The sequence below is a fragment of the Cetorhinus maximus genome, chromosome 11 (assembly GCF_964194155.1).
Source record: "Cetorhinus maximus chromosome 11, sCetMax3.hap1.1, whole genome shotgun sequence".
Taxonomy (NCBI): Eukaryota; Metazoa; Chordata; class Chondrichthyes; order Lamniformes; family Cetorhinidae; genus Cetorhinus; species Cetorhinus maximus.
This window is the reverse complement of record NC_135889.1, coordinates 57,175,892-57,202,765: the sequence shown is the minus strand read 5'-3', so window position 1 is coordinate 57,202,765 and position 26,874 is coordinate 57,175,892. Positions and strand designations below refer to the sequence as shown.

Here is a 26,874-nt window from a genome sequence, read left to right as displayed (position 1 = left end):
CTTTGGTATTTACCAGGGAGATTGACCAGGTAGACATGACATTGAATGATGAGGTGAGTAATCTCGTGCATTTAAAATAACAAGGGGATGTATTGAGTAAACTAACTAAACTCAAAGAGGATAAAGTCCCTGGTCCACGTGGATTGTATCACATATTTTAAAAGAATCTAGGGAAGATATAGCAAAGGCATTACTACACATTTAATAATTGATTATAAAAAGATCTAGTGCCAAAGGACTGGCGGATAGCTACATTCCTATATTTAAGAAGGGGGAGAGAACATGCCCTGGGAATTATAGACCACTCAGCCTGATATCAGTGGTGATGATGGAATCCCTACCAAAGGAGAGAATAGAAGAACATTTAGAAAGGAAAACTGTAATAATGAATAGCCAGTATAAATTTCAAAAGTGAAAAACTTGCTTGACTAACGTCATTAAACTTTTTGATGAGGTAACACAGAGTAGGCATGGTAATGTAGTAGATGTAATTTACCTAGATTTTTAAAATGCTTTCGATTAGGTGTGAAATAATAGACTAATGAATAAGGTCCGAGTGTGGAATGGGGTGACAGAGTGAACTGTTAGCTGCTTTCACGACAGAAAGCAGAGATTGGGAGTAAAGGGTAGCTATTCAGAGTGGCAGAAGGTAGGAAGTGGTGTTCTACCAGAATCAGTGCTGGGACCACTGCTGTTCACAATTTGGACTTTGGGATCATAATCATGATTTCTAAATTTGTGGATGACACCACATTGGACAGTGTGAGATGAATTTTTAACAAAATATTTTGTGTTATTCTGTTAAGGCTGGATGTCGATGTGTGTGATTTAATTAAGCTGGGCAAGGGTTTGATAGGAGCCTGGTGTCAGGAAGATATAATAATTGTCATGATGTTATTGGGATTTATTGTGAAGTAGAGTAATAGTGGGGTCTGTGTATGTATGTGTGTGTGGACCTAATTTAATTAAAGGCAGCTGGCCTGAAGGCTTTGTTGTGTCAGAAGATAAGCTAGGTTTGAAATGTGAAGTAGGTAAACAGGTGTAAAGGGAACCTTTGCATTTTAAAATAAAACAGACTAGATCGATTCAAGGGAAGGGGTGAAATATTACACCTAGCCAGAAGTTTAGAAATAGTGTGTTTATTTTTCCTAAAGATTACTGGTAAAATTGGTACTTTGAGAGATTTTTATCATCAGAGAGGTAAAGTCCAAAGACATAGTGAAACAATGGGAATTTGCATTCAAAGGGGAAAATATGTATATAGGAGCCAAGGTTGTGTGTAAGGGCAGGCATTCTAAGATCCAATAAGTGTGAAAGCCTCCAGCATCCAAGCCTCAAGCTACTGTCAACAAAGAACCTAAATTAAGAAAACTCAATTTGAATTGGATTGTTCAGGGTAATGTGTTTCTTTGCCTTGGTCTTTTAAAATCTATGTCTTACTGTTGCCTTAACAAAAGTGTAACTAGGAGTTAGATTAACTCGGGGATTTGAGTTATCATAGTAATTTGTAGATGTATGTCTGTGCTTACAATCATTTCTTCTATTAATAAAGGTTTAATTTAGTTTTATAAGCAACTTATAAGACTTGTGGTCTTATTACGATTGAATTCAAGGCATGCACCTCGAAATTTATACAGGTTGCAAAACAGTTGTGGCAGTTGTTTCAAGTTCCCTTTGGTGAGTATCTCAGCATTTGCCATCGGCTGTGCCATTATACCGATTGTTTGGGATTTTGGAAACATTAAAATGGTAGAGGTGTTAAGTTGAGGCACAAGTAGGTTAGATCTAACACTTGCATTTTTAGATAAGTTGAGAGGTTGTTTGAATTTCAAAGGGGAGTCAGAGGTAACGAGGAAAGTGTTTGCAGGAGTTCATGGGTAAATAGTAGTGGGGATGTTATATTTTTATTTACCCAAAAGCAAAGGCAATATGGAAACATGAAAGATTTAGTATTTGGAAGGGTTTGAGTTTCAAAGAGATGTGAGAACAATGGGACTGTGATGGAAGGGGGAAAAGATATATTGGGTTACTGGGGATAGCTTTTTTATTAGCTATTTGGCTGGAGAGGTGGCTGGAGCTGTTGAGAAGTCTTGGGCTGCGGCAAGAAGTTTTATTCTGAAGTGGATTCCATACCAGAGGCTAAAGATCATGTGGGTGTACCTTTATTGAAGTTACAGCAGTTTGCCTTGTGTGATATTACTGGATTTTTCATATTTAAACATCTATAATGGAGTGTTGCCTGGAAAGTGTTTACTTGTGGACTTGACCAAGTAGAGAGTTTTGGGGGAATGTTTTGTAAGACTAACCGTAATTGTGTAACTGTAATCTTGTGTGCTTAAGTTTTCCTTTCTTTATAAAACTTTTACTTTTCATTTTTAAAAGCCCAAAAGTGTTGCTGCATCTCTTACTGCTGAGATCAGTATGTCGTCTTCTCGTTATTAGAATACAATAATAATAGTAGTGGCCTGTAAGCCAAGTTTCCCTCTGGAATTTGGATTATGGCAGCAATTAACACTGGCTGTAGTCATAACAGACAGGTAGTCAATACTGAGGAGAACTGCAATAAGGAAGTGAACTATTTATTAAAGAAGATGTATTCAATATGGGCTTTGGAGTGAGCAATATGCATTAACTGTTTATTCAGAGGTTACTACATTTGACTTCCCTCATATGCCATTTTCAAATGTTTTGACTTGCCTCATCTCCTTTAATAATCTTTGTGAAACCATTTCCTTTTCGTCCAACATGTGCTCTGGCACATTTGAACTCTAGACTCAAACAAAAAGCTCCATTTTAGATTCCCTTCTTCCCTCTAGTTTTACTCCCCTTAATGTATATCTGCTGGGTATTCTATTGGCATTTGTATACTTTTGCCCTCTTCTTGAAGAGTTCCATTGTACAGAGAATTACAATTAAGTTGGATGCTGGTTTAATGCCCACAGTTTGAGCAACACTCACTCAAGCAGTAACCTTGAAGGATATTTTTGTTTTTAAAAGCTAATTGATCAATTATAAACTCTTGAGAAGCCCGATTGCATAGGATATACTCCCCAAGTGTTTGATTCCTTCATTCGTCCTTGTTTGATGGACACCAGCTGACAACCTGAAGCATCAGGAGGCACTTTGCCGCACAAAGAAGCTGATGTCGTTGACACCCTGATACCTATTAATGATCTAGATCTTGGTGTGCAGGGGACAATTTCAAAGTTTGTGGATGATACAAAACTTGGAAACATGAACTTCAAAAGGACATAGACAAGTTGATGGAATGGGCAGATAGGTGGCAGATGAAGTTCAATGTGAGATGATGCATTTTGGTAGGAACAACATGGACAGACAATATAAAATAAAACGTACAATCCTTAAGTGGGTGCAGGAGCAGATAGACCTGGATGTATATGTGCATAGATCATTGAAGGTGGCAGGACAGGTGGAGAGAGCAGTTAATAAAGCGTATAGTATCCTGGGCTATATTAATAGGGGCATAGGGTGCAAGAGCAAGGAGGTTATGCGAAACTTATATAAGACACTAGTTAGACCTCAGCTGGAGTATTGTGTACAGTTCTGGGTGCCACATTATAGGAAGGAGCTGAACACATTGGAGAGAGTGCAGAAGAGGTTTACAAGAATGGTTCCAGGGATGAGAAACTTCAGTTATGAAGATAGATTAGAGAGGTTGGGACTGTTCTCCTTGGAGAGGAGAAGGCTGAGAGGAAATTTGATAGAGGGGGCTGGATAGAGTAGATCGGGAGAAACTGTTCCTGCCTGTAAAAGGATCAAGAATGAGGAGGCATAGATTTTGAAGTGGTTTGCAAAAGAAGCAAATGTGATGTGAGAAAAAGCTTTTTCACACAGTGAGTTGTTCAGATCTGGAATGCAGTGCCTGGAAGCGTGGTGGAGGCAGGTTCAATCGAAGCATTCAAAAGGACATTGGATGATTATTTGAATAGAAACAATGTGCAAGGGTGCACGAAAAAGGCAGGAGAATGGCACTAAGTCATAATGCTTATTTGGAGAGCCAGCGCAGACACGGGCCAAATAGCCTCCTCCTGTGGCGTAACAATTCTGTGATTCTGTTTTCTTCCGTTGTTGTGGTCCATGTCATATCTGGTTCTCTGTGTGGCAGGGCACTGAGAAGACACCCCCTCAGATGTTGTGCAGGCAGGCATGTTTATTAGTCTAAGCACTCCTTAAGCCGAGGTTGGATCCTTAGCATTCAGGGATGGTGATGTAAAGCCGATGTCCACCTGCTCTGCATAGCATGGAATTGTCACAGGAGCACTGTGATAGCTGGGAGATGGTCCTTGAATGCATTTATCTCGATGTCCCTATCCATTGCCTCCTTCATGTGATCAATGAAATGATGGGATCCTGCAATGAACACACTCTCAATCTGATTCAGCATCTCAGCCGTCTCATTCCTCATTATGGTGTAGAACACAGTCCTGCCCCTGCCAAAATTGTACTGCATCATCACCTGATAAGAGGGTAGCCATACTTGTTGATTTTATTTGTCCCATAAATGAGCATCTGTTCAGGAAAGGCCTTCAGATGAGAATTCATTCATTGATCTGGTTTACTTGCAGGTGAACATGCACCATCACTTCATTTTGTTGAGTCTTCCCAGGGCATCACTGAGTGCACCCATGGCCTTATCACCTGGTTTAGGGCAGGAAAATCAAGTCCTGACTATAGTGTAGGGAGATAAAGCTGCTATTCTAGTAGTGTATGGTTGATGGATGAGCAGTGGTGGAAGCCTCATTTAGACATGCTCAATGGAAATAACATTAATATATTAAACATGGCTTAAATGCACCCATCGTTAGAAGCAGGAGAACTTGGGCAATGGCAGAGAGACAATCAGAGAGGGCAGAGCAATTTATGGACAAGGATCCAGATCTACAGTAAAGGAGCACACCAGCTCCAGAGCCTTGGAACCCCTCTCAGGTATAACATTTTATTGAAAGCTCTAAATTGTAGATCAGTGTTCAAAAATACTCACTCCAGAACCAATTTCATGTTTCCAAATTTCAAAATATTCTGGTGGAGCTTGCAGCAGGAAAGTTTCAAAAATCATGATCCTTGAAATGCACAGTGAGTGAGTGGCACTTGATGGTGCATGATGATATCATTACGCATGCCTCTGTACCAATGCAAAACTGGTACTGGTTACACCACTTGACGGCATCAATGGGTAAATTGTGCATGTGCGGGAGGACGCAATATGGGCAAGTGTGTATGCACAACAATGGCTTCTGATCAGAGTCAGGAGATAGTTTATGCTATGTAGTATTGGGAACACCCCTATTGGCACAGCTCTGCTATTATGATGTCACAAAACCTTTTTAGGGGAGGTGATTTAGTATGTGCTCACTTCAAGACTGCTTCCAGGAATAACAGTGAAGATGTTATTAATCTGTTTTTGCTGTGCAACTGTTGTATGTCAGTGTCATGCTCAGTACAAGCATGATGATATTGGATATTATGGACTGTAAGATCATGCTTTTTGAAAGTAGCCACAAAGCCTGTTAAGATGGCTACAACCTATACTGCCCACTGTCACATGATTAGATTCTGTGGCCAAAATTTTGTTAAACGTGGACCTGAATCCTTAAGGGTACTTTGCAGCCACCTGTGAAATTTACGCATAACATTGTTTAAGAATGGATCAGTGTTTGAGGAATATGGGATCTCTGGACTCTGAATGCCATATCGAACAAAGAAGAATATTTGAGTACAAGTTGGGTCAGATATAAGAGTGAATGACCATTGTCAACTGCCAATGGATTGTGGTGGTCTGGACCACAGAAGTGTTAACCCTGCAGTCATGTGACTGAAACTAACTTTCAGGGACTGCAGTTTAAAATAACCTGAACAAAGCAAATCCAGGAGAGAAACATCTGAAACACTAAGAAACAGCTGAACCTTCATAGCTGAAAGTCTTCTAATGCAGCCAAAGTACTATACTTGCTCCAGCTTCCAAGTCTATCTGAGAACCAATCTCCTGGCTATTCATCTACAAGAGGCTTCAACTAGAGTATCAACTCAACTAAGACGACCTCAAGCCTGCATCAACATAGAGACTGAGTTATAGATTCCATTTTTATAATTAGGGCTTAAACTTCATCTGAATCTAATCTTTGCATGTGTGAGTGTGAACAGACAAGTGATTGAGATGTCACAATTTGAACAACTGGGGCAAGTGTGTGATAAGAAATAACCTTCCTTCCTTTTTAAAATCACCAAAAAGCCTGCTGCTGGATTTTATTTTAAAATTAGGAAAAATAACTGAGGGTAAGAAATTACACACTACTTACATAAAAACCTCCTGATTACGGACTGAAGGGACCACACACATTCTGTCAGTCACGTCAGTTGATGCTGGTCTCCTGAATTCTACTGTTGCTTCTAATCAAGCTATTTTATTATAAAGTGTTTAGACCTTTGGACACCTGCAGTTGAATGTATGTAATGTTATGTACCCTGTGACGTTTTACCGTGGCTAAGCTGATAAAGACAATAAGTAGTTTTGTCGTGAATAAAAAGATGATCCTCTGGTTTGATTTGTGGTCTGTGCTGAGTCAACTGATCAGCCAAGAGCAGTATTGCAGTTGCTACAGTTATACCCTATGCCCTGTATTGATGAGTGGTTCCTACTCCTGATCGTTTATCTATTGACTCCTGCTGGAAGTGTGCTTGTTGGATCTTGGGTGGGGAAAGAATTGAACTTGGCTGTGATGTGCCCTCTCCCTGTTCCCAAGAAGTCAAAAGTTCTGCTCAGTCTCCCTGCAAATGCTTAAGAATGAATAATTAATGTAAGGCCCTGGAGGGTGTCGTGCACTCATGGAACCTTACCCAGCAAGAAAAGATGCGTCAAGTGTAATGTCCCATATATTGGTTAATTGCAAGTATTGATATTAGATGATTCAAAGATGGGAAGCTTGTGATGTATTTTGAACATTAGTACATTTTAACGGTTTTAATGGACTGAAATAGGTGCACTTATTTTATTTCAATTTTTCGCTAAAACAGAATCGAATATTGTGGGTTGATGAAAAGAACTTGACAGCTCATGTGGAGGCTGGCATTACTGGGCAAGATCTTGAAAGACAGGTAAGATTGATCCTTTTCAGTGTTTGACAACCCTTATCAGATGAGATGTGAAATTTGTCAAAGCTGACTTTGCAAATGGGTGACTTTTTACATTCAACCTGAAGGGGTTTGAATCTTGGGAAAACCCTATTGTGTTTGAGTTTTTTCTTTTTTCTTAAAATCTCATACATGTTAACAAAACACTTGCCTATTGTCCTTTTGTGTTCCTGTGATGAGTACTTCCACCCAATATCTTGGTACTGGAACTACATGCTGACTTTCCAGACCATTAAACTACATAACATGCTTTGCAACTAGTGTTACCTGACTGGACTTTACAATTTTTAAGGTCATATCTCATTACCATTTGCAAGTGATTTAGCTACTGCAGGTAAATGATGAATTTTGAAATTTTATGTTGCAACCCATTCATTGATGATTGATCTACATGTTGCTGCACATGGAAGTTTAAAACTAAGTGCAGTCTTCAAGTCAAGGGGTTTATATGATGGAAAATACTTGGGCCAGGACTGTGAGGATGGAGTACAAGAGAAGGAAGGAACAGGTGGGAGAAGGTATAGTGAGCTGGCTAAGGGTAGAACCTGATGGGGTTTGGAATAAGAAAAAGCATTAGAGTACAAGTAGAGTACAAAGAGAAACTGGCAGAGAAAAGGTAGAAATTTGGTGGGGAAATGGATAAGAAGCAAAGGTCAATGGAGGATGTTAGAGTTTCCTTGAAGGTTAAAGGAAGTGGCTGCACTATTGAAATAATTACTTTATAGAGGGGAAGGAGGATCAGAAAAAAAATGAAAGGAGGAGCTGGGGTAGTGGATAAGGGTAGGTTGTGGCATGGTTAAATGGGGAAGAAAGGGGAGGAGGAATAGGATTGGCAGAGGGGCTGGGGAAGAGTACAAAAGTTGAAAATCAACTCAAATTATATTAAAATGGTCAGTTCATGACTTTAAAATGGCCTTATACAGAATGGTGCATAACAACACTAAGTAAATTAGTTAGTTGGCAACATTAGGGGTCCATACGTTAAATGCATTAGGAGTAAGTTGACAAGATTAACGAAATAAAGATGTGAGGAAAATAAGATGTGGGGGAGACAGTGGAGTAGTGGTAATGTCATGGTGAAAACATCACTGGTGAGAACCAGGTCAATACAAGTTAAAATCCCACCATGGCAGCTGGTGGAATTTTTAAAATTCAATTAATAAAAAAATCTGGAATTGAAAGCTAGTCCCAGTAATTGTGACGATGAAACTATCATTGATTGATTGTCATAAAAACCCATCTGGTTCACTAATGTTCTTTAGGAAAGGAAATCTGCCCTCCTTGCCTGGCCGACATGTGACTCCAGAACCACAGCAATGTGGTTGACTCTTAACTGCCCTCTGAAATGGTCCAGCAGGCCACTTAGCTCAAGGGTAATGAGGAATGGGCAACGGAAAATACTGACCTTGTCAGTGACGCCCACACCCCATGAAAGAATAAAAAAAATTGAAAGGACCCTAACATGTCAACTTTGAAGAAAGACTGGGGCTTCGGGCAATATTAATTCAAGGTATGATATTTTTTAGGTGGAATGTGGGGCGGTGAATTAAATAATTCAATAAAAATTGTTGCTTCATTAAAGAAAACTAATGACAAATTGTCGACAGACTGATTGACAAAAGTGGGCGAAGCAGCACTGACAACTGTTTTTCCCTCTGATTGCTACAGGGCTATTTGAGGCAGCATTGAGATAGCGACTGGGTAGCATTTCTGCAAGGCCAGTCAACCAGGCAGGCACTAAGCCACCTGGAAGGGTAGCTAAGCAACCAGCAGTGCCAGGCAGAACAATCCAGTGACCAAGGAAGACATTTAAGGGATACTGGAGAGAAGATATGAACTGATGAAGCAGTAATATTGTTGAACTGAATAGGCTGGCAAGCCACATAACTCAATAAAAACAGGGGAAGAACATGAGAATGAATTCCTATGGGCCTCTTATCAGAACATTGGACTTGTCTTTAGCAAGCCTCCACCATTCTTTGGGAAATGCACTACTATAGTGCCACTCTGTGGCCAAGCTTAAGTACAACAGTTGGAATTGAAAAAAGTTTGGGTTCAGTTGGTTAAATATATCCTTCAGCTCACAGCGTCACATATGGATATAGTACCATCAAATTTTGAGACAACTTCTCATTTTAAATGTGTGAAAAGGTTTGTAAATCATAGCCATCCTGTGTTTAAGTCAACTTTTCTATATTTTTTTAAAACATTGAATTATGGCATTTAAACCTGGAAAATGCTAGGATAATGAAGTATAGTTCTGAAGTTAGCCCTCAAACTGAATCAAAAATTGTAAACTTAAAATGAGTAATAAATACTTCTATTAAATCTGAAGCTTCATTGCATTAAGAAAATCTCTGCACTGACTTTGTCAATTTTATTGTTATGGGTTGAGTCTCAGCTGTGCTGTTAGCATTTCTTATCCTGCTGGACAAAAGAGGATACAATATTTGGAATAATAAAACCAAGCATTTTGAACTTGGGTTTTAATTAGGCACCCAGTTAATATTGAGAGGATGAAATACGCTGTTAACTAACTAAGACCAGTTGACTGTCCATAACCATGAAGATTTGAGCAATGCAAAATGCTATTTCTGAAGGCATCTGTTGCTGGGAAATAAATACTGGCATATATTGCAGAGCATATTTAGTACTGAGTGGGTTGTAAACCACAGTATTTTTGTGTAATACAACAATTCCAGAATGTAAACATCGACAAGACCTCATGGTTTTTAACTGCCTTTGAGGAAATGCCCAAATGTTCCTTTTTGTTTTCGAGGTGATAGACTTGGGTGTTGAGCAGATGGAATAACAAAGTAAATTCTGAAAATTCGGAATTAGTAATCAGTCGGTGTGCCAGAATACTTGTGTTGCATCTCAAGTAGATGTTGATGTGTTCCACAAAGGATCAGTGTTTTTCCTGCCAGATGGTTCCAGGATATATCACTTCTTAAGAGGTTTTACTTCAGGCAGTTTACAAATGTTTTCTGCCAATTGCCATGACAGAAATCTATTCTGCTTGCAAAATGTAATGCAAAAGAATTCGAAGTGCTACTTTCTTATAAATTTTTAATTTGGAAGCAGTTTGTGACATTTTACAGATCGGAGCAAGCAATGTGATATTGCTAATGAAATTTAGTTAACCGTGATAGCCATATACATTTGGCTTAACTACACATTTTTGTAAGCATAGCTCTTTTTGTGTTTTTGCTTTTCAGTGATTTCTATTAGCTACAGCCAATGGTGATGTGTATCTGAGAATATTTATAAATAAATATACATAGAGGGTAATTTGCTGCAATACTGATTAAACTATGGCTCTATTATGTAAACTCATCATATTCTGAATAGAATTCTGGAATTTTGCCTATTCTTCATATACATTGTTTCCCCACCCACAAAATTGGTATTCATGTCTTGTACCAATGAGATTTTTCAGAAACCCCATTTAGGGGCTGTAGTATATATTTATCCAAGAACAGTGTTTCAATAATTTTTCACCTGTGAAGCCATATATTTTCAGTTGTAGAAGCTGAAACGATTTTCCTATTGGTTCCTCGGTATTTGCAACTAAAGAGCAACTATCCAAACCCCTGATCCACTAGCATCTGTAATAGTTAGATTTTCTTGTCTCAAGTGTTTCAGCAATGAGTAATGCAGCAAGTGTAATTCATTTATTAAGCTATGTGACTTGATATGTAGAAAAAACTTACGAAATTTGCCTTTGGTTACAGTAGACAACAAAATGTAGACAACAAATCCTGCACTGAGGGTAATATTGCTACTGTAAATCCATATAGTAAGCAGATTTTCTTTGTAAAATTGACGAATTTCAACTGTTATGAACAGATCACTTGATATAGATAATAGTAAAAGACCCTTTCAATCTGCTTAAATTTGGGTTCTGTTAATTTAGTCGGTTCAAAGGCTTAGACAGACATGAAATAAGATCATAAGAAAGAGGACCAGAAGTAGACCATTCACACCATCAAGTTTCTCCACTACTCAATAAGCTCATGGCTAATCTGGATGTGGCCTTATGTCCACTTTCCTGCCTGCGCCCCATAATCTTTGAAGCCTTTGTCGATCAAAAATTTGTCCAACTCAGCCTTGAATGTATTCAGTGACCCAACCTCTAATGTTCTCTTGTGGAAAAGAATTCAAAAGACTAACAACCCTCTGAGAGAAGAAATTCCCCCTCTGTCTTAAATGGGAGACCCCTTATTTTTAAACTATGCTCCCTAGTTTTAGATTCCCCCATGATGGGAAACATCCTCTTAGCATACACCCTGTCAAGCACCCTTAGAATCTTATGTTTTACCAAAATCACCTCTGATACTTCTAAAGTCCAGTGAGTATAGGCCCAACCTGTTCAACCCTTTCTCATAAGACAACCCCGTCATCCCAGGAATCCGCCTAGCGGTCCTTCTCTGAACTACTAATATAAGCATATACTTAAGTACGGAGACGAAAACTCTACACAGTACTTCAGGTGAGGTCTCACTAATGCCCTGTACAGTTATAACAAGACTTCCCTACTTCTATACTCCATACCCCTTACAAGAAAGGTCAGTGTTCCATTTGCCTTCCTAATTACTTGCCGTATTGGCACGTTAATTTTTTGTGATTCATGTACAAGATCCCTCTGTACTGCAGCATTCTGAAGTGTGTCTCCATTCAAATAATATTATTTTCTATTCTTCCTGCCAAAGTGGACAACCTCACATTTTCCCCATATTCTCCATCTGCCAATTTTTTCCCACTCACTTAACCTATCTACATCCCTTTGCAGATTCTTTATATCTGCCTCACAACTTGCCTTCTCACCTATCTTTGTGGCATCTGTAAATTTGGTGACAATACAGTCAGTTCCTTTACCCAAGTAATTAATAAAAATCATAAATAGTTTAGACTCCAGGACTGATCCCTGTGTCACTCCACTTGTTACAGCTTGCTAACCTGAAAATGACCCCCACACCCAGGCTTTCTCTTTCCTGTTAGTTAGCCTATCCTCTATCCATGCTAATATAACATCCCCAACACTTTTATCTTTGAAGTAACCTTTTATGTGGCACCTTTATCGAATGCTTTTTGGAAATCCAAATACACTGCATCTATCGGTAACCCTTGGTCCACCCTGCTGGTTACATCCTCAAAGAACTAATGAATTTGTCAAACACTATTTCCTTTCACAAAACCGTATTACTCTGTCCAATCACATTATAATTTTCCAAGTATCCTGCTACTACCTCCTTAATAATGGATTCTAACATTTTCCCAATGACCGACGTTAGGCTAACTGGTCCATAATTTCCAGCTTCCTGTCTCCTTCCTTTCTTGAATAGAGGTGTTAGATTTGCAGTTTTTCAATCCGCTGTGACCTTTCCAGAATCTAGGGAATTTTGGAAGATTACATTATCTCTGCAGCCATTTCTTTTAAGACCCTAGGATGCAGGCCAATGGGTCCAGAAGACTTGTCAGCCTTTGGGCCAATTAGTTTCCCCAGTTCTTTTTCTCTAGTGATAGTAATTATTTTAAGTTCCTCCCTCCCTTTTGTCTCTTGATTTGCTTGGGATGCTTCTAGTATCTTCTACTATGAAGACAAGTACAAAATACTTGTTCAAAGTCTCTACCATTTCCTTGTTTCCCATTATTAATTCTTCAGCCTCATCCTCTAAGGGACCAACGTCACTTGAGCTACTCCTTTCCTTTTTATATACTTGTAGAAGCCTTTACTGTCTGTTTTTATATTTCTTGCTGGTTTTCTCTCGCATTTCAATTTCTTCCTCATTCTTCTTTAGTCATTCTTTGCTGGTTTTTAAAATTTTTCCAATCCTCTGGTCTACCACACCGTTGCAGCATTTTATATTTTTTATTTCAATTTCATATCATCCTTAACTTGGTTAGTTAGCCATGGATGGTACACCCTTCTTGTGGAATCTTTCTTTCTCATGGAATATATCTTTGAAAGTTATGAAATATCTCCTAAAATGTCTGCCACTTCTCCATTGCCTTTTCTTTTAACCTGTTTTCCCAATTTCACTTAGCCAGCTCTGTCTTTGTACCCTTGTAATTACCTTTATTTAAGTTAGAGGCTCTGGATTCAGTTTTGAGTGTCAATGTGGAATAACTTATGCAAAGCTCTGTGCCTATTAGTTATCTGACCAGACTCGCGGAATTTGTTTTACATTATTTTTGCAAGAGCCATAAACGTATTGCCGATGCAAAAATCCTGGGTTTGTGCATGTAATCCACACCGAAGATGGATAATGAGCTGCTGGAGGAACCCATAAGTTTAAATTATATGTTGAAAGAACCTTCTTATTGAAAGTACTTTTGTCCCCATTCCTATAGGCAAACTGCTTCAATTGACATTAACTTCACAGTGATTGTGCTGTGGTAATTGTATCTTTAGCCCTTAGGTTTTGATTTTAGGACATAAGGCATTGCAACTTCTGAAGTTAAATAATTCTCAAAGCCATTGGTTCTGTTCTGAAAGCAACAGCTTTGTGAAATTTTCACGTTTGAACTTGAATATTGCTGAAAAGAGAAAGAAAATGCTAAAGCTTTCTGTCTTGCGGTCATCAGGACAAAGGCAAGAATGCCAAATTTCAAATTATCACAACAAATTGTCCTCTTTTCTTGAATTACCCAGAAGCACAGGGAACCTATAGTTTCCTGTTGTTTTCTCCATGGCAACAACACGGTCAATCAGAGTAGACTTGCCAACCAGTCAGTGCCCTTTTCTCATGTGGTACAAATTGGTGAGATTGTTTGAACTTTGGCATTCTGGCATTTGTCTTGATGAGTGCAAGATGAAAAGCTTCAGCGACATATCTCTCTTAATAGTTTTCATGTTTGAATTGGAGCTGGCATTTTGAGATAGCAGCCATTTTCTTAGCGCTAAAACTCTACCGTAATAGCTAATGACAGATTCTCAACTTCTTCCAGTTTAAAGCTGAATTTCAATTAAAGGTAAAAGCTGATTTTAAAAAAAAAATAATATTTCCATAATAGTGGTTGCCAATTTGTATGTAATAGATTTGCTGGACTGTTTCATTGTCTTTTACAGTGAAGGATATCATACTGATTATGGAGTATTTAAAAAAAAACAACTGCTTCAAAGGAGCATAATAAAATGAAATGTTATAATATTCCATTGGTCCTTATTTTTGCAATGCTAATACTTTCTTCTTGTTGAAGCTTAGTGAACATGGCTACTGCACTGGACATGAGCCAGATTCGATGGAGTTCAGCAGCCTTGGAGGCTGGGTAGCTACGAGGGCTTCAGGCATGAAAAAAAATATCTACGGTAACATTGAAGATCTGGTGAGTTGTTGAAAACATGCAATTACATTGCATTTGATTGGCTTCTTCAATGTATTCAAGCAGGACTCATATTTTCATTTGTTATCTGGGAGGTGCGTTTATTGCTCATCTCCATTTGCCCAGACAAGGCTATGTTGGGCTGCTGCCCTGAACCACTTCAGATTTTATGCTGCTGATGTTCCCACAATGGTATTGGGCAGCAAGTAACAGCATTTTGACCCAGTAACAATGAAAAAATGAAGACGGATGTCTTGGTCAGGATGGTGTGTGACTTGGAGGAAGAATGATGGCCATTCTGTGTCTGGTCTTTACGAAGTTGTAGTTCTGAACCAAATCTAAAACTGACTTAACATCTCCATTTTCTGCCCTAAAATCGAAATTGCTCAGGGAGCAATAAAATATCAGTTGGATTACACTATTTGATTTCTTTTATAAATGTCTGCCAATGAATTGAAAAGAAACATGACTCTGAATAATCACTGAATAGCTGTTTGTTTGTACAGAGCTTGAATATTGCTGAAAAGAGAGACGGGTTGCTGAGGCTTTTCATCTTGCACTCGTCAGGACAAATGCAGGAATGCCAAATTTCAAATGATCACAGCAATTTAAACTACAAGAGAAAAGGGGTACTGATTTGTTGGTAAGTCAACTTTGGCTGAGGCATTGCTATGGAGAAAGCAACGGCTGTTCATTTTCTTTTTAACAGTCACAGATTGCAACTCTTTCGAGTACAATCACAGTTCTTGGTTTCCGGGAGTGGGACGTGAACCCACAACCCTCTGATTCAGAGGCGAGGGTGCTATGAACTGAGCCACAGCTGACACCTCGCAACGGCTGTTCATAATAGACAGAGTACAGACCATACTCAACCAGCCCACATTTGCAAAACCCAAAACAAAATGTCTACTGTTAGATGTGATTCCATGATTGGGCAACACTTGGATAGTTCCGAGTGGGTTAATAGCTACACTAACGATCAATTTAAGATAATCAGTCAAGCTCAAAGCTTGGCTTGTTTGTGCTTACTAGAAACTACATACATTCATACACGGGGACCCACTCTCTGCGAACAAAAGGAATATGTTCAAGCCTTGCGCTTTTTGAATTACCCGGAAACACGGGAAGCCTATAGTTTCCCGTTGCCTTCTCCCTGACAACCCTCGGCCAATCAGTCAACTTGCCAACCAATCTGCAGCCTTTTCGCCTGTGGTATAAATTGTTGTGATAGTTTGAAATTGGGCATTGTTGCTTTTGTCCTGATAACTACAAGACGAAAAGCTTTGGCAACGTGTCTCTTTTCGGTAATAAACACTGAATATCAAATTTAACTTCACACAATGCTTTCATAAACTGGGCTATAGCAAATAATTTATGGCTTTTACTGTGTTAACAGGTTGTGCATATAAAAATGGTTACACCAAGAGGCATAGTAGAGAAAAGTTGTCAAGGTCCAAGAATGTCAACTGGCCCTGATATTTACCACTTCATTATGGGATCTGAAGGTACCATTTCAGTTTTTCCTCTCCAGGTTTTCCATTGTAATACAGTAAGGGAAAATTAGATAAGTGAGTGAAAATTAGATGAGTGAGTGAAAGGAATAGAGGATTTGTTGATTGGATGTGATGAGTTAAGGTGACAGGAAGCTCATTGAAGCATAAACAGTGGCATAGACTTGTTGGGCCGAATGGTCTGTTTGCATTGTAAAATTCTATGTAACAAGTGATTGAGAGGATGGTTTCTGCATGATAAATAGGTTTTTAAAACAAAATTTAGTCTAACTTTTGCACATTGTTGCTGACAGTTTAGGTAACTTGAGGTGTACTGTTGCCAAAGATTTTCATTTTCAGATTGCATAGCAACAACTGATCAAGTGCTGCATCAATAAAATTTAGCAATGCTAGTGAAGCATTTGTATAATTCAGTTTCTTGAAAATATAGACTCTCAGATTCAGCTTCATGCTGACTGTAGGACATGTGCAACTGGTGTAGATAAATTTAGATTTTTGATTTTTATAATGTTGCAGTAGAGCTGTCTCATCACCTCGCTACTAAAGTCTGCATTTGGGTATGGATAAGTAACAAACTTTTGTTAATTGGTTGTGTGCTCAAAATGGATAGTGGTCCCAAATGGTGTCCAGTATATAATGACACTTGGTACTGACCTCATCTCTTCTGGAGATCTTACCTCCACAGCCTTCAACCTCAAAGCTCCCCAACCCCAAATTGCCCACTTCTACCTCCTTTCCAAAATCCTTAAACAGGATGGCCCTGGTTGACCCATTGTTTCAGCTGGTTTGTGCCCAAATGAATTTATTTCTTCCCCTCTCGACTCAATTTTTTCTCCCTTTGTACAGTTTCTTCCTACCTACATCCATGACTCTTACCGTGCCTTACCATCAGTTTGACAGTTTCCATTTTCCTGGTCCTAACTGTCTCCTCTTCACCATGGACACCCAAGCCCTCTACGTCTTCATCTCCCACCACCGTGGTCTGAGAGTTTCTTCCTTGAACAGAGACCCAAGCAGTCCCCATCACCACCACCACCACAACCCTTCACCTGGCTGAACTTGCTCTCACCTTGAACAACTTTTCCTTTAACTCCATTCACTTTCTCCAAATAAACGGTGTTGCTATGGGTACCAGTATGAGTCCTAGCTATGCCTGCCTTTTTATGGGGTACGTGGAACACTCCTTCCAGTCATACTTGGGACCCTCCTTCGTCTCTTTTTTCCCCAGTACATTGTATTGGTGCTGCTTCCTGTTCTCATCCTGAATTGGAAAATTTCACTGACTTTGTTTCCAATTTCCACCCTTCTCTCACCTTCACCTGGTCCATTTCTGACTCTTCCCCACCCTTCCTTGACCTCTCTGCCCTTGCTTTTAGGGATAGGCTATCAACTAATATTCAGAGCAAACCCACAGACTCCCGTGGCTACCTCAACTACACTTCCTTACATCCCACTCCCTGTAAGGACTCTTTTCTATTCTCCCAGTTTCTCCTTTCCATCACACCTGTTCAGAAGATGCAAGTTTCCATACTCATGCTTCTGATATGCCTTCATTTTTATTGAACGGAGGATTCCTCCCCAGGGTGGATTGCGGGGCCCTCCACTGTGTCCGATCTATTTCCCGCACTTCTGCTCTCATCCCTTTCCATGCCTCCCAGAGCCATGATATAGTTGCTCTTGTTTTCACCTTCCACCTCACCAGCCTCTATACTCAACAGATCATCCTCCGACATTTCTCCAAGCTCCAGTTAGGTGCCAGCACCAAACACATCATCCCCTATTTCAACATTCTGAAGGGACCGTTCCCTCCACAAAACCCTGCTCCACTCCTCAGCCACCCCATCACCCCTTCTCTTTCCTATGGCACCTTTCCATACAAGCGCAGGAGATGCCAAACCTATCTTTTTACCCCTTTCTTTCTCATTGTCCAAGGCCACAAACTCTCTTGCCAAGTGAAGCAGCAAAATATTTGTTTCAATTTAGTATACTATATTCCCTGCTCACAGTGTGCTCTCCTCTACACTGGGGAGACCAAACACAGACTGGGCAACTGGGACTTAGTCTGTAAGCATGACTCTGAGCTTCCTGTTGCTTGTCATTTCAATTCTCTACCTTTCTCCCAATCTGACCTTCCTGTCCTTGGCCTGCTACAGTGTTCCAGTGAAGCTCAATGCAAGCTCGAGGAACATGTCATCTTTTGACTGGGCACTTTATAGCCTCCTGGACTCAACACTGAGTTCAACAACTTTAGATATAATCTCTGCGTCCATCTTGTTTCATTTTTTTCTTTGTTTCTTTTCTTTGGTTTTCTCCTCTTCCTTCCCTTTCCTTCTTTCCCTGCCTTTGCATGTGGATGTTTGCTATCCAGCTATTCACACCTTGTCTGCACCAATCCTTTGCTTCTTTGCCTGTCCCATAACCACCCCCTTCAGTTTTTGTACTATGAAATCTTTTATCATGTAATCGCTTCTTCACTCCACGCTATCACAGACCTTCCCCTCTGCCCTCTTGAATGCTCAAAACCTATTACATTTCTATCTTTTCTGATGAATGATCATTGACCTGAAACATTAACTCTGTTTCTTTCAACATATGCTGCCTGACCTGCTGAGCATCTCCAACATTTTCCAGTTTTTATTATTATTGAAACTTGGTAGGTGTGTTTGGGTGGCAATGGACAACAATTAGCACAATGTGTTATTTTGAACATCCTTAAACTGTATAAAACTTCTGTATGATTTAGGAAAAAATACATTAAATCCACTTTTGGACTTCTCCTGAATGCTTAGGATGAGTGTGATCAGTTCTTCCTTGCTCCTTCCCCTTGCTTCCTGCACTCGGTTTCTGTTCGTTCCTCCCCCTTCCCACCCCACCCTCTTATCTTCTATAAATTTCCATATATATGCCACTGTATGATTGTCACTTTGCTAACATAATGAATTTCTATCTCCTAACATTGGTACAAAATCTGGGGCATGCAGGAAAATTGCAAACAATAGTACAAGCTGATGAAACCTACTGGCCAGAGAGAGAGACACATTCGAAGAGGAGACTGTTCTGGGTGTGCCTGGAATTGACTCATGGTATAGAGTGGGGCTGAGGGAGTTGCAAGTGAGCGGGTGGCTGTGCCTTAGAGCTTGCGTTGTGTGGGTACATTTTGGCAGGATGTAACTAGAAGTGTCCCTCAAAATTTGTGTAGAGGTCTCAACTATTCACTCCATTCATTAACTACCTAGATGATGGGATAGCAGGAATTCAAATTTACTGATGATGTAAAGATACAGGACATTGATAGCAGCATATATGGAAAATTAAAATCGCTAAGCGATAGTGATAGATTAAGTGAATAGGCAGAACTGTGGTAAATGTAATTCAATGTAGGCAATGTGAGGTCATCCACTTTGGATCGATAAAGGATAGAACAGGTACTTTCTAAATGATGAAAAGCTAGAAACAGACACTTAGGAATAGAGGTACACATCATGAAAATGTCATGAACAGGCACAGAACGTATTCAAGAGGTTTGTCCTTTATACCTAGAGGGATAGAATACCAGGGGGTAGAGTCCTGTGTTGATGAGAGCAGGAATTGCAGGGTGGATGAGCAAACTGACCACAGTACCATGGTACGGAGGCCATTCAAGTTGGAACAGTAAAAAGGCATGTAGTGTTGGCAGGGGACGGTATGTTTAGGGGAATAGATACTGTTCTCTGCAACTGAGAGTGAAGGCTGTGTTTGCCTGCCCATGCCTGGGTTAAGGGTCTCTCCTTGGGGCTGGAGAGGAACTTGTAGTGGGAGGGGAAATATTCAGTTGTGGCAGTTCACATGGGTGGCACTGGCCTAGGTAGGATGAAGAGAGAGGTTCTGCCGAGGGAGCATAAGCAGCAGGGGGCTAAATTAAAAAGCAGAACCACCAAGGTAATAACCTCTGGATTGCTACCTGAGCCAAGAGCAAATTGGCATAGGGTCATTAGATCAGAGAGTTGAATGCACGGCTCAAAGATTCGTGTGGGAGTAATGGGTCTCAATTCATAGGGAATTGGCACTCGGGAAAGAGAGAGCTATTCCATTGGGATGAGCTTCACTTGAACCATTCTGGGGCTGGTGTCCTGGTGAATTGAATAACGAGGGCTGTAGAGAGGGCTTTAAACTAAATAGTGAGGACAGGGTTCATGTGAGGAGAAATCTAAAACGTTTAAGAGAAAGGTCAAAGCAATAGCGCAGGGATGTAGTATGGTTAATAATAACCAGAGCATGGCAGGAAGGGACTGAATTTACAAACATAAGATTGCAACACGAGATAGGGTCAGAGTAGGGGAAAAATGGTTAAAAGACAAAATTAAAGGATTGTTACTTGAATGCATTCGTCATAAGATGGTTGAATTGATGGAAAAAATAGAAATAAACTGGTTTGATCTGATAACCATTAGAGACATGATTGCAAGGTGACCAAGGCTGGAAACTGAGTGTTCAGGGATAATTGACATTTTGGAAGGGTAGAAAAACAAGGTTGAGATCAGTACATGAGTGAGAAATGATCGTGGCTTGGAAGGTCAAGATGTACAGTCAGTTTGGGTGGAGGTAAGAAATAACAGGGGCAAGAAATCAGTGATGGGAGTAGCCTGTAGGCCTTCTATCAGCTGTACTGTAGGACAAAGTATAAATCAAGAAATAATTGAGGTTTGTAAGAAAGGTACTGCAATAATCACGGACAGCTTTAATCTTCTTGAGTTCATAGAGTGTATTTGGAACAGTTGCTTGGAACAATGCATTCTGAAACCAAACAAGGAACTGGTTATTTTTGACTTGGAAATGTGTAATGAGACAATATTAATTAATGACCTTCCAGTAAAGGAAAGATTGATCAAAACATTGAATTTCACATTCATTTTGAGGGTTAAAAACTTGGTTTGGAAACTAGTGTCTTAAACCTGAAAGCAATTGCAAAGCATTGAAGTCAAGAGTTATTTAAAGTGACTGGGTAGACTGGATTAAGTTAGGGGTAATATATTAGCCGGGATAGAGGATTGGCTAACCAACAGAAAGCAGAGAGTCGGGATAAATGGGTCTTTTTCTGGATGGCAAGCTGTAACTAGTGGGGTGCCACAGGGTTCGATCCTTAGGCCCCAACTATTTACAATCTATATTAGTGACTTGGATTCAGGACAGAAGGTACTATAGCTAAATTTGTAAATGACACCAAAATAGGTGGGAAAGTAAGTTGCAATGAAGAAATAAGAAATTTACAAATGGATAGGGACAGGTTAGGTGAATGGGCCAAAATTTGACAGATGGCATTTAACGTGGATAAGTGTGAGGCTATCCATTTTGGTCGGAAGAATAAAAAGGTGACTTATTATTGAAATGGAGAGAAATTTCAGAATGCTTCAGTGTAGAGGGACCTGGGTGTCCTCATGCATGAATTGCTGAAAGTTAGTATGCAGGTACAGCAGGTAATAAGGAAGGCAAATGGAATTTTGGCATTTATTGCTAAAGGAATGGAGTATAAAAATAGGGAAGTGTTGTTGCAACTGTGCACAGTTTTGGCCCCTTTACTTGAGGAAGGATGTAGTTGCATTGGAGGCGGTTCAGTAGATTGATTCCAGAGATGCGGGGCTTGTCTTATGAGGAGAGATTGAGCAGTTTAGGCCTATACTTGCTAGAGTTTAGAAGGATGAGAGGAGATCTAATTGAGGTATATAAGATGCTAAAGGGGATAGACAAAGTAGACGTGGAGCGGATGTTGCCCCTTGTGGGTCATTCTAGAAGGAGAGGCCATAGTTTTAGGCTAAGGGGTGGTAGATTTAAATCAGAGATGAGGAGGAATTACTTTTCTCAAAGGGTCGTGAATCTGTGGAATTCACGACCTCAGAGTACATTGGATGCCAGGACGCTGAATAAATTTGAGGAGGAGATAGACAGATTTTTAATTAGTAATGGGTTGAAAGGTTATGGGGAGAGGGCAGGAAATTGGAGTTGAGGCCGAAAGGAGATCAGCCATGATCGTATTGAATGGCGGGGCAGGCTCGAGGGGATGAATTGCCTACTCCTGCTCCTAGTTCTTATGTTCTAAAAGATAAGATGGTAGATAAACAGTGGCAGACATTTAAGGAGATATTTCATAACTCTCAACAAGGATATATTCCATTGAGAAAGAAAGATTCCGAGATAGCTGAACTATCTACAGTTAACTAAGGAAGTTAACAAAGGTATTAAATTGAAAAAAAGGGCATACAAAGCTGCAAAGATTAGCCAAAGGCCAGAAGATTGGGAGCTTTTTGAAACCAACAAAGGATGATTAAACAAGAATAGAGGGAGAAAATATATTAAGAGTAAACCAACAAGAAATACAAGAACAGATAGTAAGAGCTTCTACAAGTATATAAAAAAGGAAGAGAGTAGCTATAGTTGGTTCATTAGAGGATAAGACTAATTAATTAATAAAGGGAAATTAGGGAATGCCAGAGACTTTGAACAAGTATTTTGTATCTGTCTTCACAATAGATGACACTAAAAGCAACCCAATAATAATAGAAAATCAGGGGACAGAAGAGAATGAGGATCTTAACACAAAGCATTATCACATGAGAACAAGTACAAGGTAAACTAATGGGACTAAAGGTTGACAAGCCCCCTGGTATTGATGGCCTGCATCCTAGGGAAAGAAAAGAAGTGGCTGCAGAAATAGTGGATGGATTGGTTATAATCTTCCAAAATTCTGGAAAGGTCCCAGCTGAATGGAAAACTCCAATGTAACACCTATGTTCAAGAAATGATGGAAATAGAAAGCAGGAAACTATGGGCCTAACACCTGTCATTAGGAAAATGCTAGAATCCATTATTAAGATATTTGCAGGACACTTAGAAAATCATAATAGAATCAAGTAGAGTCAACACGGTTTTATAGTGTTTGACAAATTTCAGAGCTCTTTGAGGATGTGAATAGCAGGGTAGATAAAGGGAAATCAATCGAGGAAGTGTAATTGGATTTCCAAAACCTATTTGATAAGGTGCCACATAAAAGGGTTGTTGCAAAAGATAAGACTTTATGGTGTTGGAGTAATATCTTAGCATTGATAGAGGACTGGCTAACTAACAGGAAACAGAGTCTGGATAAATGGGTAATTTTCAGGTTAGCAAACAGTAATGAGTGGAGTGCCAGAGGGGTCAGTGCTGGGGTCTCAACTATTTACAATTTATATTAATGACTAGGATGAAGGGGCCAAGCGCATTGTAGCCAAATTTGCTGACAAAAAAGTGGGAAAGCAAGTTGTGAGGAGAACACGCACACTGCAAATATAGATAGGTTAAGTCAGTGGGCAAAAATCTGGCAGATGGAGTATAATGTGGAAAATGTGAGATTATACACGTGGCAAGGAGAATAGAAAAGCAAAACATTATTTAAATGGAGACAGACTACATACTGCTGCAGTACAGATGGATATGGGTGTCCTCTTATATGAAACACAATAAGCCAATATACAGATAAAGCAAGTCATTAGGAAGGCAAATGAAAATTGGCCTTTATTGCAAGGGTGGTAAGTATGAAAATAGGGAACTCATGCTACAACTATACAGACCACACCTAGAGTAGTTCATGCAATTTGATGTCCTTACATAAGGAGGGCCTGGAGACAGGCAGCAGCACCAAAAAGAGCAATCCAATCCGTGGCTCCAGAGTGGAGTGACCACTTTCTGAGAAAAATCGAAGTATGATACCACAGGAAAAGAGGTAGCTTGAGCATTTTTCTCATTTATCTTTCAAAACTCAGATAATTTTTGTAGCTTTAATGTTTTATTTATAGTTGTAAGATTTGCTAATACTAATAAAACTTATTAGATTGGCTGATGAGTATCTCCTACTTACCTTCCAACGAGGGAATCTCAATTGGGGTAAGTCGAACATTTATTGAAATAATAATAATATATAGAGGTAGTACTAGAAATGTTAATTAAAATTTAATGGGTAAAATAATTAATTAAACACGATGGGGCAGGTGTCCTGTCGCAGAGGTAGAACATGGGAATTCATGGACACCTGCGTGATCCAAGGCAAAAACATCTGCAATAAATGTCTGCGGCTGGTGGAACTTTGGCTGGTCATTGAGCTGGAGGGGAAAGTTACCTGGACGTTTTTTGATCCAGGAAGCGGTTACACCCCTTATGATAGGGCCATTTGATTTGGCCCAGGGGCAGAAAGGTGTGACTGTGAATGAGGCAAGTAAGGGGATCAGCAAGGTAGAAGTGGAGGAGCCTTAGTCCTTGCAATTGTCCAGCAGCTTCAAGGTTCTTGCAGCCTGTATGGACAGAAGCTGGCACTGTGGTGCAGGAAGCCATTCAAGCAAGGGAAAGTAATAGGAATGTAGTGGTAGTAGGGAACAGTATAGCCAAGTGGATAGACACAGTTCTCTGCAGCCTAGAGTGTGAGTTCAGAAGGCCATGTTGCTTGCCTGGTGCCAGGGATCGGGACATCTGCTCTGGGCTAGAGAGGAACTTGTTGTGGGAGGATCCAATTGTTGTGGTACTTAAATGGCCCAATGACATAGGTAGGACTAAGAAAGAGGTTCTGCCTAGAGAGTATGTGCAGGTAGGGGCTAAATTCAAAAGCAAAACCTCAAGATAACCTGAACCAGGAGCAAATTGGAGCAGGGTAAATAAGATTAGAGAGCAAAATGCGTGACTCAAAGATTGGTGTGGGGGAAATGGGTTTCGATTCATTGCATGAGTACTGGGAAAGTGGGAGCTGTGCAATTGGGATGGTTTCAGCTAAACTGCGCTGGGACCAGTGTTTTAGTGAGTCTTATAATTAGACAGAGCTTTAAACTAAATAGTGGGGATGAGGGATCAGGTGAGGGAAGATGTGATAAACTAAAGAGAGAGGACAAGGCAAGAGAGCAAGGTAGCAATGAGGGAATTGATAATCTGAGTGTGGCAGGAAGGGGCAGTGTGCACAAAGATCGGAAGATCAAGGTGTAGAATCTGTTTGGATGGAGCTAAGACGCAGCAAATGTTGGTAGGAGTGGCTTATAGGCCACCAAATAGAGCATGGTATAATTCAGGAAATTAGAGGTGCATGTAACAAGAGTAATACAGTAATCATGGTGGACTTCAATCTCTGTATAGACTGGGTAAACCTAATTAGCACTAATGCTGTGTAGGTCAAATTCCTGGAATGTATACGAGATTGTTTTCTCAAACAGTATATTGAGGAACCAACTAAATAGTTGACTATTTTAGATCTATTATTGTGCAATGAGAAAAGGCTAATTAATAATCTCATTGTAAAGGAGCCTTGACAGAAGAGTGACTATAATATGATAGAATTTTACATTAAGTTTGAAAGTGATGTAGTTCGATCCAAAACTAGTGTCTTAAATCTAAACAAAGGAAATTACAAAGGTGTGTGGGGCAAATTGGCTGTGTTAGATTTGGAAACTACATTAAAGAGTATGGTGGTAGACAGGCATTTAAACAACTAATGTATGATTTACAAAAACTTAGATTACTTTGAGGCACAAAAACCCAGCAGGAAAGATGATCCAACCATGGCTAACGAGAAGTTAAAGATTGTGTTAGATCAAAGAAAGAGGCTTTTAAAGTTACTAGAAAAAGTAGTAAGCTCGAGGATTATGAGCATTTTAGAATTTGGCAAAGGAGAACCAAGAAACTGATAAAAAGAAAACAGAATTTGAAAGTAAACTAGCGAGAAACATAGAAATGAACTGTCAAAGTTTCTAAGGTATGTAAGAAGGATAAGTTTAGCAAAGACAAATTTGTCACTACAGGCAGAGACAGGAGAATTTGTACTGGGGAATAAGGAAATGGCAGATAAACTAAACAAATACTTTATTTCTGTCTGTCTTCACAGAGGAAGATACAAAATCCCTCCCAGGCATACTAGAGAACCAAGGGTATAGCAAGATTTAAGAACTGAAAGAAATTAGTATTAGGAAAAAAGTAGTGCTGGAAAAATTAATGGGACTGAAAGTTGATTATTCCCTTGTACCTGTTGAAAGAGGTGGCCGTGTTGGTGGTCATCTTCCAAAATTCTATAGATCCTGGAATGGTTCCTGCAGATTGGAAGGTAGCAAGTGTAACCCCACTGTTTAAGAAAGGGAGACCTAAAGCAGGAAATTTCAGACCTGTAAGCCTGACATCAGTAGTAGGGAAAATGCTAGAATCTGTTATAAAGGATTGATAACTGGAATCTTAGAAAATAATGGTAGGATTGGGCAGAGTCAATGTGGATTTATGAAAGAGGAGTCATATTTGACAAACCTGTTGGAGTTTTTTGAGAATGTAACCAAAAAAATAGATAAGGAGGAATCAATGGGTGCGTTGTGTTTCGATTTTCAGAAAGCTTCCAATAAGGTCCCACATGGAAGGTTAATAAGCAAAATTAGAGCACATGGGATTGGGGGGTAATATACTGTCATGGATTGAGAACTGGTTAACAGACAGAAAACAGAAGGAATAAATGGGTAATTCTCAGGTTTGCATGCTGTGACTAGTGGGGTACCACAAGGATCAGTGCTTGGACCCCAGCTATTCATAACCAAATCAATGATTTGGATGTAGGGACCAAATGAAATGCTGATGACACAAAGATGGGAATCTGAGTTATGAGGAGGATGCAAAGATTCTTCAAGGGGATTTAGACAGGCTAAGTGAGTGGGCAGAACATGGCATAAGGTCAGGGATGATTGCATTGAATAGTGGAGCAGTCTTGATTGACCCAATGATCTACTCCAGCTCCTATTTCTTATGTTATCTTTAATATCTAGAAATCTATCATATCAAGGGACATGGGGATGGAGCGGGAAAATGGCAGTGAGGTAGAAGATCAGCCACGATCTAGTTGAGTGCCTCAAAACTTACCATTTCTGCC

At 39.7% G+C, this 26,874-nt stretch overlaps 1 protein-coding gene across 1 annotated transcript in view; it reads left to right on the top strand.

The window, feature by feature from the left end:
- agps (alkylglycerone phosphate synthase) overlaps positions 1 to 26,874 on the top strand; it is a 160,284-nt gene that overhangs the window by 79,927 nt on the left and 53,483 nt on the right. Inside the window, exons 8-10 of the mRNA XM_078552025.1 lie at positions 7,033 to 7,113; positions 14,353 to 14,478; positions 15,872 to 15,980. Coding sequence (XP_078408151.1) covers positions 7,033 to 7,113; positions 14,353 to 14,478; positions 15,872 to 15,980 — 316 coding nt within the window. The remainder of the gene's footprint in view (positions 1 to 7,032; positions 7,114 to 14,352; positions 14,479 to 15,871; positions 15,981 to 26,874) is intronic.